At 42.0% G+C, this 14,848-nt stretch overlaps 1 protein-coding gene across 4 annotated transcripts in view; it reads right to left on the bottom strand.

Annotated features, from left to right (window-relative positions):
* Positions 1–14,848, bottom strand: part of bsna (bassoon presynaptic cytomatrix protein a) — a 110,180-nt gene that overhangs the window by 22,649 nt on the left and 72,683 nt on the right. For 2 of the 4 annotated variants that reach the window (XM_086159951.1, XM_086159950.1), the window contains exons 8-13: positions 10,715–13,226; positions 9,341–9,841; positions 6,827–7,152; positions 3,825–3,918; positions 1,221–1,352; positions 573–628 (exon numbers count right to left, since the gene is read on the bottom strand). In XM_086159951.1, the coding sequence (XP_086016077.1) occupies positions 588–628; positions 1,221–1,352; positions 3,825–3,918; positions 6,827–7,152; positions 9,341–9,841; positions 10,715–13,226 (3,606 nt within the window). In that variant the 3' untranslated portion in view covers positions 573–587. The remainder of the gene's footprint in view (positions 1–572; positions 629–1,220; positions 1,353–3,824; positions 3,919–6,826; positions 7,153–9,340; positions 9,842–10,714; positions 13,227–14,848) is intronic. The other 2 variants (XM_086159953.1, XM_086159952.1) reach the window with 2 other exon arrangements.

Consider the following 14,848-nt stretch of genomic DNA (forward strand, 5'->3'; position numbering starts at 1 on the left):
GTCCATAAAAGGGAGTTTGTCATCAGTAACTTCCTCCTTAGTGAATTTGATGTAGTTGTCCACCTCTCAAAGAATAATGGAATCATCTGCAAAAAAATTCCACTTGTCACAACAAGATTTAACGATGTTGGTCAGTACATCTCTGAGCAGTTACTATATTACTTTCTTTACGAGCATCATACAGAGTATGGAAATGGCTTGGTTGTCATTTTCAGCATGTTTCCCAACTGTTCTTGAACATGAAATATACTCAAGGGTTTTGACAAAACTCACCATGTTCTAACTGAAAATTTGGAAAATGCCTACCGTCTTCCACCTACAGGAGTACACCCACAACACACTGAAAGTCTTTGCCGACTTCCCTGCTGATTTTTAACCAACAGCTCTCTGAGGTTTTTTTTAACTGTAATTGCAAACCACGAGATATCGAAAAATAATCCTTTATGTGTCTCATATTTACTTTTTCTCTTTTTCAGTGTTTTTATTGTCATACTTGCCTTCACATTTAACAAAGTCGGGTCAGCCATTTACTTATGCGCAAATAGTAGAAAGGAAATGAAATAATTCCATACCTTAAACTTAGCACTTTAGAAGAAAGAGGTGAATTTCTTGCCAAATCCAGAGATAGCTGAGGGTTAATGGACAAGAGAAGATGTGAGATGAAATTATGGGTTTTAGACAAACGGTTTACATGTATTATTGAACATCAATATAACTTTGCCTATCCCCGGCGAAGGAATAGTATAGTTATATATACTGTGTTATCAAGAAAAAAATGTAAACTCTAACAAACTTTTTATTGAAATATAAACAACATTTATAATGTTTGTACATTTAGAAACACTTATATGTGCAACATATAAAACTTCATTCTAAAAACTTATCAGGGAGTACACTTAAACACTAATGAGGTACAGTCTGCAAAATTATTACCTTTACTTTTGACAGTTTAAGTATTTTTGCCAATGAAACGTCTGTACTTTTTTCTTAAAAGTAACTTTTGTAATTCAGGAAATGATTTCAAATTCTTTTGTTTAATTCTAGATTTTTTCCACATTTCTCACTGTAGAGGGACTAATTTCTTCATTCGCAATGCCCATGCGTTAATATAATATATTCAAAATATACTTGTATAGTTTAAAATTCTGTAATATAGTTAGGTATTCTATTTCCATTAAAATTCATAAAATTATCTTATATGAAGGTATTGTTAGACATACCTTCTCCTAGTTTTCCAGCCTGTTCAGCAGCTCCTCCCGGCAGGATCTTGGACAACATGCTGTCTCCCTCCATGCCAGGCTGACCTGCTGCTGCACTACCTATGCCTCCTGGCCGGGGAGCAGCCTTGGAACCTGCAGACAACAATGTGGGTGACAATACATAGGGGAGAGAAATCAAAGATGGAAGCATAGGTTGAGGTGGTAGCACCTAAACTGATAAATCAAAAAATTGTGATGAGAAGAGTCACATGCCTCCTGCCGACTAGTTATTTGACTCTTTATTACCAATCAGGCAATAAAGCATATCCATAGTGCAGTTGTGCTTCTCCTGCCCTCTTCTGCAGCCAATTTCCCTGTTTTTTCTTCAGGTCATCAGTGAAAAGCTCTATGTGTTTCTATGCAAGATTTTCTTTGTTGGGGTTTTGTCACCTCTATCAGGAATTGAGACATCCTCCCTGATTGCCTGTTGTCCCAGCAAATTACTAACATCACGGAAGGCTTAGGGGCAAGATGATAACCAACAAACCGCCTCTTAAACATGAAGGAAAATTAAGAAAAATCCTGAATTGGTTTACAGAAAGTGCATCAATACCAATCGGACTTTCAGATGTATTCTTTTTCACACACGTTTGCCTTCATATCTCGGAGTGCGAAAGCACTCACACAGAAACTTAAAAATATTTTTCCTCACTGGCTGTCAGACTCCTGACCTTCTTCCACACTACATACCACCAATGACTGCTAGCATCGCACAAGAACCACTTTCGCTTCTCCTCAATGTATAATGATTAGTTATTATTTTTCTTGGCTAGTAATTATTTGCACATTGCTTGCATGAATTATTACCGTGCAATAATTTACTTACTTCCTATACTGCCTGTGCTGCTAGTTCTATCACCCCCTTCTCCACCTATCACCTTCACTGAGGACCAGGTTTGGAGACGGCTGAGTAAACTCCACCTAGGCTGGTCTGCAGGACCAGATGGTTTGAGGCCTGTGTTCTTAAAGCCTGTGCTGCACAGGTTGCTGGTATTCTTTGCCATATTTTCAGGATGACCCTTCGTCTACAGAGGGTCCACCTACTGTGGAGGCCGTCTTGCATCATCGCGTTTCCTAAGATGACATGCCTTAGTGTCTCCTGGGACTTCTGGCCTGTCCCATGAAATGAAGACTTCTGAGAGGTTCATCCTATATTAGCTCTAGCCCATGATAGATCACACCTATGCCCACTTGGACCAGACTAGGAGCACTGTGAGTCATGTGTTTGATTTCTCTAGTACATTCAAACACCATCAGGCCATCTTTTCTTGGTGCTTAGTAGTTATTCATGCAGGCAGAGATTTTCCTCATGTCTTGGATTGTGGACCATCTCACTGGCAGACCAGTATGTATGCCTACAACAACTGTGGGTCAGAGCGAATGGTCTGCAACACTGGGGAACCGCAAGGGACGGTCGTCTTCACGCTCTACACCTCTGATTTCAGACACAGTGCTGAGTCCTGCAACCTCCAGATATTTTCTGATGACTTGGGTGTTGTTGGGGGGGGGATGTGCAGCTTAGTGGTAGAGTGCATGCTTCCCATGTCCTGGATTCAATCACAGTTATCTCCACAGAAAGTTGTTTTGGTTAAAGGCGTCTGCCAAATGACTGTATTCTATTCTGTGATGAGTCAGGCTACTGTTGTGGACTCCTTTATGTCTTGGTGTGAACAGGACCATCTGCAGCTTAACATACCCTAGACAAAGGAGCTGATTCTGGATTTTAGAGGGTCAATACATATAATAAGTCAATACATGATGATGTGAACATTATGGAAGACTACAAATCCTTTGGCATCCACATTGATAGCAAACTGAGCTGGACAGGAAAACTCTCATGCAATCTACAACAAGGGCAAGAGCTGTCTTGACTTCCTGAGGCAGCTGGGGTCCTTCAACATCTGCCGGACAATACTGTGAATGTTTTATGTGTCTGTGATGGCCAGTACCATCTTTTATGCTCTTGCATGCTGGGGCAGCAACCTGAGGGTGGCTGAATCACAAGATATATGACAGTAAACCTCTTGAATCTTTCATTAGTATGTGTTTGCACTCATGCATGTGCAACCTCAAGTACACACGCGCACATGCATGCACACACATGCACACACATGCACACACGCACACGTATATGTTTGTTATCCTGTTCACTAAATATTTCCTGAAACAAAATTAACTAAATTTCATGATATGTAACTAAACTAAATAATAGTTAACTGAAGCAATACTTAACTGGAGCAAACTCAAGTAAGTTGGATGCCAACAAATATAATCAACCTGAGTATTTTCTATCATTGGATTATTCAAAGATTAATCTCATATTAGATAAAACAGACTGGTTACATAATAGACAGCAGCACAGCAGCTGGCAAGAAATAGATGTTAAAAGATGCATGTGTGAGTGTGCATGCCTGCATGTCTACATGTATGTGTGTGTGTGTGTGTGTGTGTGTGTGTGTGTGTGTCTGTGTGTGTATATGTGTGTGTGGGCTTGCAGTTTTGACCATAATTTACATTCTGAATGGGCTTGCATGTGCATATATGTATATAATGAGCATACTGCACCTATGCCTGTCAGTGGGGGCTGGGCTGCTTTTGGAGCCATTACAGGGGCTGCCTTTGCTCCGATGGCAGTTACTGGAGGTGTGTCAATCTTGGCCTGCGGTCACAGAGAAAAAAAGATACGAAACAGCAGGAGTGAATGAAAAAGGAAAGCAAGACGTTAATCATTTCGAAACAAACACCTCAGTATTTACCATTTCCCATCAGTAAAACTGTTGATAATTTGGGACAACAGGGGAAAATTGCTCTCCTGTGGAAGGGAGGGGTATCTCATCTCTATTCATCTCTATTTTCTCAAAGTCTGGGTGACAGAGTTGACAGAGAGGAATTTTACAGGAAGAAAAGCAAGCATTACTGGAGAAGAGACTGGAAAAAAATAAAACACTACAAATATCTATTAAGCTTCTCCCCTTGTAAATGGTGTCAATTTACTAAATAATATGAATGATGAATGACACAGATCAGAAGAATGAAGAACAGGGGTCATGATTCCTGTCAAATAACATCCACTACCCCCACTAATACAGATTTCAGCATTTTACTTTGACGTGTGCAAAAAAGAAAGCAAATAACCCTTAAATTAATTTTAAAACATGCTATTTTATCACATAATTTTATGTAGTTTTTTTTCAACACAACATCATTATGTTTGAATTTTGGTATTTATGAGTTGATTATTGCAAATAGGTACCTAAATAATGGCTGCTGTTTTCAAGTAGTTAAATATGTTTCGGACCACAGTTCATTGTGAGGAACATAGGCTATGTATAATCTGCTTATTTCACATTATTATTTGATGAGGTTTGAAATGCAAATTGTTGGAACATTTGGTGAGGGTCATTTAGAAGATGTGTAAATGTGTATTTGCAAACCTTTGATGACCGCAGGCTATCAATGCCAAAGTCTAATATTTCATGCAATAAGCTAATAAACTAAAGAGGGTGTCTGGGTGACTACAGTATTGTAGCATCTGGTGGCAACTATCCTGTCATCACATAAAAGGAGTCATGGCAAAGAGGTTCCCACAAGCTTCAGTTATTACCTCATGATGACTGAACAAACTCTATCAACTCAGTGAGATAAGGAAGCACTGATCAACAGCATAAATTTCTCCTTTTCATTGGACAGCTTTGGACAGTTTTACAGTTCCACAGTGTTCATTTGTTTTGCTGCGTCTGTTACTTTGTCCTGAAGTCTGTCGGAAAGACAGTGGCTCAGCACTGTGAGAGGATATCTTTATAAAGCACACAAACAAGCCCCATTCTGATACAGCCCTAAACAGGTTTTACAATTTGGACACAAGAAGTGCATCCCAGTATTCACTCTGTTCTGATTTCTCTCTGGCTTGTGTTCTCTGGGGCGACAAATCTTTTTTTTACACATTGCTGTCTGTTTTCTGTAAAGCTTTATGTCCCACTTGTTTAAATACATTTGAAATGTTGGACAGACACTGGACTAGGGTGAGGGTTAGACACTGGACTAATGGCAAATAATCAGGTAATACTTTGTACCTTTAATTCCCTTCTGAATCCCTGTTAACTTTCCAGCAGGTTCTGCATCATGATGCAGCATTTAATCATTTTAATCATTTGCCACCTGATCAATTCTTTTAATTAAATGATGGACATAAGTGATTGCTTATGCATATTGAATAACAATCACATGACAAATCAAAATGCCTGTTTATGGCTTCCTGACAACACTTCCTCTGCAGAGCTTTCAGAAAAGAAATATGAAAAACAAATATGTATGATTCATCATTAGACCAAATGTCACCGCTTTTGTGTCCCGTTGATAAATTCAACAAAGCAGCGATATAAAACTCGTGAGCAATATTCAGCAATGTGAGGGAACACAGACCACCGTGATTTACATTTGAAACATCATAAACAGTTTTAGACTAAAAGGAAAATACATGTATATGGAATTATGTTGGGGATGGTTGTGACTTAATTGGTAGAGTGAGCAACCCGCCAATCAAGAGGTTATTCCCAGTTTCTTCTGTTTGCCTGCTGATCGGAGATGTCCTGCCCATCTCCTTGGGCAAGACACCCCAGTTTCTCCCAATTGCCTTTTTTGCAGCTTACATGGCAGCGCTGCAGCCGTTGGTGTGTGATTAGGTGACTGTAAAATCTAGTGTCAAATGCTTTAAAAGCAAGGTAATGAGAGTGCCATATAAGACGGATCGATTTACTATGAATGATTGCTTGTGGATAGATCATATTTCTGCATAACTGTAGTTGTTGAATATAGGTTTTATATGCATCAAACGCACAGTGATCTGATTAAGTTATCTGCAGCTGCATCAAAGGCAAAGTTTGAGAAATCCTGCTATCACTGCATAGCAGAATTTGAAAAAGCATCTAAACCAAGACACAGACAACTTGACGTTTCTGGTTGTAATTTTTTATGTAAAGATCATAGTAGGATGGACAGAAATCAGAGTCAAAGAGACTTGCTGGTACGAAACTGGAATTTTGCTGGAATGAAGGGTCAAGCAATGACTGGATGGGACACACAAGTCATAAATCATATGTTTAAACACACACACACACACACACACACACACACACACTCACTGTACATGGAGAGGACAGAGCGAAATGTAGGGAGCAAATAAAATTAAACAAAATGTGAGGGGTATGCAGGGATCAGTGATGTTTGGGGAATCTCGTACACAGAGCCAGGGGTGCAGTGAAACGAGAGACTTGAAAATCAGTCGCAGGTGTAATTGTATGGGGAAGCCATATTCAAAGGGACCAAAGAAGTCCCTGAAGAGGACTGAATAGGGCACACAAGTCATAAATCATATGTCTAAACACACACACACACACACACACACACACACACACACATTTGTCTCCTCCTCCTGGGAGGTCAATTTCTTTCTGTCTTCCATTATCGTTTTAGTACCACATTCTATTCCCATCATGCAACTATTTCACTCTGAATCAACATGGCACATGTTCTTATCTATAATCTGTCTCTTATTTGGTTTCACTTACCATGGTTGGTGGTGTGGTTCCTGTTGGGCCTGTTTGTCTATTTGGTCCCAAAAGTCCACCTGCTGGTCCCATTTGCCCTGGCTTGGCCTGGCCCTGCCCCATGCCAGCGTTTTGTCCCTGGGTTTGGGGCTGTTGCTGAGGGCCGGTGGTTGCCGTGGCACCTGGCTGCCCTGGCCTGGCTGCTGACATCTGAGCTTGCTGTTGGAGCTGTGTCCTCTGTCCGGGAGCCACGTCTGTCTGAGAACCTGGAACACTCTGCCGCCCTGATCCGGTAGAACCACCAGCTGGACCCTGAGCCCGTGAGGAGCTGCCAGACCTAGAGGTTCCTGCATGAAAAATTTTGAATTCTTTTTTAACATTTGCAATTATAATTTGCTTTATATGATACTATTAAGAACATGAAAAATAAGAAACAATCCTTAAAGTGTTTATGATTCAAGTGATTTTAAGCCCCCAACAATGTTTACCATTGATACTGTATGTGATTAATAAATATGGATCATCCCATTTCCTTTCTGAGACAGTGGCATCTCCCCTCAGTAAGGCTTATCTCATCCAGTCATCCCATCTCTAAAGTGAAGTTAGCATTTGAGAAACTGAGGTACCTCTCAAATGTGGACCAACATTTTTCATACCTATGCTGTATGTTCCTGCATGTGATCATGGCTATGGTTTGTATTACACTATAAACAACAGCAATTGATGGGAGAAGCGGGCGGGAATAAGAGGACTTTGCAATAAATGGCTTGAGAAAACATGTAAGCCAAACATTTAATGATTACATTACAAAGAACACAGGCTTAGTGCTGCTCTAAGAGAAAGCATTTCCTTCAAGAGTTTACGCTTGATGTACTTAATTAATAGGTAGTGATCCCTGAGGGTACAATTGATTGCAAAACGAGCATCAAACCCAGTCTAAGCACCAGAGGTTGATACAGAAAAAAAAACTTCGACATTCATTTGGTTTGAGGAGATATAATAGTATGTGCAGTTAAGATAAATGTGACCGATCATTAAACTTAAGTAATAGACACCATACAAACACTGAAAAATAAAAATAAATCCAATCATGAATAAGCTGATTTCATAACATTCTGAATAAAAAACAAAAAATTGTTAAAGAAATCAAACCTAAGATAAGCAAAAGTGAATTAACCATCAATTATAATAACATTCCCATTCCTAATCAGGACATAGACATATAACCTTAAATGAAGATGTTTTTTCACTGCTACCAGACTGCCAACTGGACAGGATGTAAATGATGTTTTTTTCAATTATATTAGAAATAAGTGTGAAAACATTTTGATGATAGATATTCAAGGTGACATTTTTATTTATCTTTGCACCATTTGTTCAAAAGACATGGACAAAAACATAAATCACTGGTTGAATCTGAACTCCCCTCCTTGAAAGACATTCACACCACCTGCCTCACCCGCAAAGCCTCCTCCATTGTGAGCCTCCATTGTGAACCTTCGTGCCTGACACACCAGACTCACCAAAGCCTTCACTCACCGGGCTGTCAGGATGCTTAACTCTCTCCCCACTCTCTACTCCCTCCACTCTGCCCCCTTCTGCCCAGGCTGGTCCCGAAAACAATGAACTCTGGCAACATATTGCACTATTTTGCACTTTCAGAGTCAAAGACAGCTTTATTGTCAACTTCTCTGCATGTACTGGACATACAGAGGAATCAAGATGGCATTTCTCACAATCCCATGGTGACATGAAATTAGCAACAATAATAATAATAATAGAGTGCAAATTGGCAGTAAAGTGCATTGAACAGTAAACATTAAACTATGAGGTATGAAGTATAAAGTGCACGCAGGTGCAGATTTAATATTTAACGGCATGAGAGAGTAGCAGCAGAGGGTTGTTTATTTTTGTGTACAGTTTACTGAGAAGGTCACTATAATGGTATTTGGAACAATGGTATACTGCTAGTGGCCTATCACAGAGGAAGTCCAGCAGCCAGTTGGAGGGGGAGGTGTTGAGCGCCAGCTGTTGTGGTTTGGTAATCAGCTGTTGAGGGATTATGGTATTGAACGCTCAGCTGAAGTTTTTAGTGTACAGGTGGGTGCAGGCTATTGACATTTTTGCGCGGTTACAGTAAAATCCATTATGCTGCGACTGTATTATATACTTTATACTGACTTTTTTATGCTTTAAAATCCATTTAATGTTCTCACCTGCTATCGTATGGTATATTTAACTACTGGTTTTTGCACTCTACTGATAACTCTGCTGCTACTCTCTCGCTATACGCTATACTATAAACTATACTCTCTTATAGTTTAATGTTTGTTCATTGTGAACTTTACTTTTAATGGGCTCGCTATTATTATTTTTTCAATTTCATGTCACTGTGGGAAGGTGAGAGATGCCTTCTTGATTATTATTACTACACTGGTGCAGACTCTGACCAACTGTGGTCGTAGGTATAAAAACTTGTGTCCTTCACATAAAGAATAACTTGACTTATGATGAGTAAGTAGTAGATTGATGTACCTGATGGTTGACTCTGCATGTCCACTTGTTGCTGGGATTTGCTGCGGGATGACCGGTGTGAATCCCCCTGCCTGGAGGAACGCTGACTGTGGTGGTGCCCAGATGGATCCCGGGAGTAGTCTGATGAGTGGTACCCTCCTGATCTGGATTCACCACGTCTTCCTGAAGATGAAGAACGCCCTGAAGTGTCATGGCGCATTGACTGGTCTTTTGGGTGCCCCTTTGATGACCTGGAGGACCTAGGCTCATCTGAATGACGTGAAGAAGATGAATGTCGGCTTGAGCTTCCATGGTGCCGGTGGTCACGTGATGAAGAGTGCCGTCCTCCATGGCCATACTCGTCTTGTGGCCAAAGGTCCTCCTCAGGAGGCTCATCATAGTCATGGTAAGTATGCTTAACCCCATGGCGACTCCTCGCAGATGAGTGGCTGCTGCTGTAGTGTCTAGAGCTGGAGCGTGGCTTCTCAAACCAGTCAGTCTCTTCTTGGCCAAGATGGTAGGCTTTGGAAACCGAGAGCAGATCACAGTCAATCTCCATGTCGTTTGGAGACAGCGGCATGCAGGCTGTGAGAAGGAGGCAGGAAGAAGACCAACCGCATGCAAAAAAAAAAAGAGTAGGAAGAAGGAGAAGATACAGAAAGAAGGCAGAAAATAAAAATAAAACTGTCACATCCATGCAAAATTCACCTCATATGTCAACATTAGACATCACAAGACAATAAGAAGATAAATCACTGCAAAGGTGTCCACTAAGGATTATGCTGTTGTGCATGAAAAGTGATGTATTTTAAATTCAAAGCCAAGATATTAATACATAAAGATACCACCGACAGCATTTGATTCATTTTCCTTTATGTTCTTGATGATGATTATGCTTATTTTTGCACTGAGTAAATGCTTACCATCTTGGGATGAAAATGTTTGAAATACCATATTATGTCAATGGACAGTTTTGCAGTGGAGTGATAAATATACAGTAAAGACATCTGAAAAAGACATTGATACATAATTCAAGATAAAATCCTGTAAAGAGAAAAACAATATATTTGTGACGTGCAAGAAGACCTTCCATGTGAATCAGGTTGCAGCGAACGACGACAACAACCACGTTGGTGGACCATGCGAGTATTGGACAAACAGATGACTGGACGAACAGGCGGAAGGACGGACAGGCAGGCAGACAGACAGACAGCACTCCACTGATTTGAGAACTTCGTGTGACTCTCAGGAGGAGGTAAACAATAGCATGCAACAGCTAGCTGTCTCTTTTTTTCTTTTTCTAAGCCTATTCTCTCGGTGGGTGGGGGACATTTGATAAACGTGGGGGCAGTAGTAGGTAGTGAGACTGTGTGGGCATTCAACTCCCACAATTACCTTCACTGTCTGACACAGCACAATGATAATCGTCTATTATGTATGTATCATCCGACTTGTAGACATGTGTCCGGGGAAGGTCCCTTATGTGGTCTTGTACATCTGGCAGTGAGTGGCTGGAACCATATTGGCCATAATAGTAATGATATCTACTGGTGCGGCTGTCATATGGGTCGGGACCTAAGCTTGATGATCGCCCAGAACCCATGAACCTCCCCAAGGGACTTAGTGGGCTCTCCTCTTCAGAGTACTGCCGAGTTGGATGACGCCCCCGGCTATAGCCAGATCGGTAGGAGCGGTCATCCCTCTCATAGGATCGACTGCGATACCCCGAGTAGTCCCTAGCTGAGATCTTGTCCATGCCATAGCCAGTGGAACGGGAGCGGCCTGTGGAAGTGTAGTAAATCCGATCGTCCTCATCTCCCATTGATCCATAGTATCGACTCCCATGGGAGTTGCCACTGCCCGCCTCGTATGTACTCCTTTTGAAGCCATAATCCTCAATCAACTGGCGTCCTCGAATGTGGGAGGAGGTGTAAGACCCATTCATTGTCGAGGAATAGGAGGCCAAGTCTGCCTCTACATCCCGAGCCTCTTCAATGGGGGAGAACTTGGAGATTTTCTGCTCCATACTCCCGAGTTTCCTGTGCTTGCTGCGCTTGGAGGACATAACTGCAGGAGCCAGAAGGCTTCTGGAGGTTGAGGAAGACTTTTGTATCCCGGAGCGGATGCTGCCATGTTTGTAGTCGTAGTCATAGTAATAGGAGGATCCCCCACCCATGCTAGTGCTCACGCTGCTGCTGCTGCCCCCTAATGGTCCATGCCTGTAGCTGCTCTTACCCCTGCCATGGTGGTCGTACAATTCTTCCTGCATCGCTGCATCCTCCTCGGGTGCCCTTCCGTACAACGAGGTGCTTGTTCCCCCACGCGTCGTGCTGCCAACGGTGCTGCTGTGGCCATGGATGTCGCCCGGGTAACGCCCAGTTCCGCCGTGATGCATCATGTCCACTGTTGTCGTGCCCAGCCCGTCTTTTGCCGTCAGCTCACTTACATCATCAATCATCATGTAGTTCCTTGGGATGTTTTGCTCTAAACCAGGAGACCCATACATGCCGTCTGCTGTGCTGTATGTTGAGGGACTATCTACAGGGTGTCCATAGGCATTGGAAACTGTTGAAGTGTATTGTCCATATGAGCTGGCTGTTGTGGTAGTGTAACCATAAGCATTAGCAGTTGTTGTCGTGTATTGGCCATATGAACTAGCTGTGGTTGAAGTATACTGGCCGTAAGTGCTGGGTGGCATGGTAGAGTACCCACCGTAACTGTTGGACACTGTTGCTGGGCCATAGGGCCCATAGCTGGCCATGGTGGTTGTTCCAGTGTACTGACCATAAGAGGATGCTGCACTGGAGTAGGCGGCATCCTGTGCTGTGGTGGTGACCACAACTGTGGGGTTGCTGATTGTCTCATAGTTGGTGGGCATCTTGTGCTCCAAATCAGCTATAGAAGTCTGTCTGGGTCTTCCTTGGTGTACTGTCAGGATATCTGCTTGGGGTTGGCCAGGGTATGGGGTGGTCTGGCTTGGGTAGGAAGACACAGCACTTGGATAGGGTGAGCTGTGGGTGGGGTATGGGGGCTGACCAGGTGGTGCTGGCCCAAAACCTGTATGCCCTGGCTGTGGCTGTGGCTGAGGTTGAGGTTGAGGCTGAGGCTGAGGTGCAGCTGGTAACCCCATGTCTGTCTGGGGGTATGGGGGTTGATTTTGGGAATATGTGTAGGCGGTTTGAGACTGGTAGGGAGGTCCTGGAGGATGATGGCTCTGGAGGGGTGTAGGCTGTGGCAGTGCCTGGGACTGAGACACAGTGGGATAAGGAGGTTGGCTGAATGTTGATGACTGGTAGGGTAGACTTGATTGACTTGGTGCTGTTGGCTGGCTCTGCGGGTACTGAGAAGAGAGGAAAGAAGAGGTTGGGGGGTACTGGGCTGCCGTATTAAGGTCACTGAACTGGCTCAGAGGTGCGGTGCTTGGTCTTGTTGTCAAAAGCCCGTTTGTCTCGTGCGTTGCAGCTGCAGCTGCTAAACGTAGATTATTTAACTCACTATCAGACATATAGTCCCGAGTGTCACCCATACACCTCAGATAAGCAATATCCCTCCTCTCCCTCTCCTTGACTAGTGTCTCTTTCCTTTGATGGATCCCCAGTTCTAGGTATCTTAGTTTTGCATCAATTTCTTTCTCCTCTTCCTCTAGTTCAGCTTGTTGCTTTCGAAGTTTTGTTGATTCTTGCTCCACGGCCTTCAGCTCATGGGTAAGGTCTTTGAGGAGGCTGGCTTTGGCAGCCAGGCCAGACCTGGAGCTGGGCTTGAGGCTGGGCACAGAGGGCAAATAGACCTGTTGGAGGGCAGGTGTTATCATGGGCAGGTGAACTGATGTTGTGGTCTCTTCCGGAGGAGGGCTGGGCAGGGTTCTCTTGACTTTGCGGAGAAGTGAGCTCTGCTGTAGGGCTGCCAGCTGAAGAAGGAGAGAGCGAGAGAGAGAAAGACACAGACAGACATACAGACAGAGCAAGAGTGAAAGAGTAATGGAAGACAAGAGGGGGAAAGCAAGAAAGCATGCAAACGAAGAGAGCAGAAGGATAAAACAGAATAGTAAGATAGTGATAGTTATGATAAGAATGAAAGCAATTTATTTTGCATGAGATCAAAAGTAGGTAAGAGTACAGTGTGCAGTAATAAAATATTTGTAGAAGTCAAATAAAAATGTGAAATAGGCGACATGAGAGATTAATAAAGAGTGGCGGATCATAAAAAAGTGTGGAAAGACAATGGGAAACATGAGAATAAAGCAATAAATAGGAATTAAAAAGGGGAATTGATTTAAACGGTAAAAAAGGTTGAATTGAACATGTGCAAGGGAAATGATTTAAAGATAGGTGGAAAGAGAATTGGAAGATGTTGAAAGTCATATACATGGCAGGTGAACAAAACAGGAGGAAAAAGTGAGCCAGATCACAGAGGAAGCAAGTAGAGGATACAAAGATGGGGATATTTAAAGAAGACACAAGAGACACATACAGACATAGAGACAAAGACAACAAGAAAAAAGAGCAAAGTTTGAATTAGAGGACGTATACAAAATTAGTGGATTTTAAATACAATGCTCAGTCCCATGTGATGCAAATTAAACTGTTTGTGAGGTTTGTAACCATCGACGACTAAAGATGATTTAATCCAACAAGTTGGTTTAATGACTTTGGAATGTCTGTTGTAAAGTCAGTTAAGGTTCATGTAGAACATCAAGTAATCCTAGTTTCATGACTTCTTTGTTACTGTACAATGCAGTTATTTGAACGGTACTTCTTTTTTTTTATACGTATTGGAGGATTTGGTTTTCTATTGAATGCTCCTAAGAAAGACTCTCATTTCTAACAATTAGATCACTTGCACTGTCTTTTATATTAAAAGCGGTCAGAATGGATATTGACTAACTCTGTGCCAGAGATGAATGCGATAAAACATTAGACTTCTATATCACCCGAATTTCCTATGCATTCTGTGTCACAGAAATGAAGTTGACGGGTTGCATGATCAATTTCCCTGAGACATTTACAAAATCCCTTGTCTGCAATTAAAACAAGTTTGTTTGCATATCCAGTAAAATTGGAAAAATTGCCCAGATGTGTAAATGAGAGAGTAAATGGTCTGTCTCTATATGTTGCCCTGCGATCGACTGGCGACCGGTCCAGGGTGTACCCCGCCTCTCTCCCAATGACAGCTGGGATAGGCTCCAGCATCCCCACGACCCTAAGTGCAGGAAAAAGCAGTAGATAATGGATGGATGGATGTATGCACATCCTTGAAAATGTTCTTTGCCCAATGATTTAAATGTCATAATCCAAATTAGTTAACATAGTATTTAGTTTAGATATAACTAAAGTTTAGAAAAATATAACCCAAGAAATCAATAAACATATAACTGTACCCTGAAATGGTAACAAAAAGGAGAGTTGACTGCTGATAAGAGCAGAGGGACTAGTGAAGTATCTACAACTCTTATTCTCTTGCTTTTGATATACAGTTTTTCAATCAAATAATTTCATTGTTGCTCCTAAAGGTAATGTGGAGAACTTGTGT

This window comes from Fistularia commersonii, chromosome 14 (genome assembly GCF_037954325.1).
Source record: "Fistularia commersonii isolate RoL2024-O1a breed Wild chromosome 14, RoL_Fcom_v1.0, whole genome shotgun sequence".
Lineage (NCBI taxonomy): Eukaryota > Metazoa > Chordata > Actinopteri > Syngnathiformes > Fistulariidae > Fistularia > Fistularia commersonii.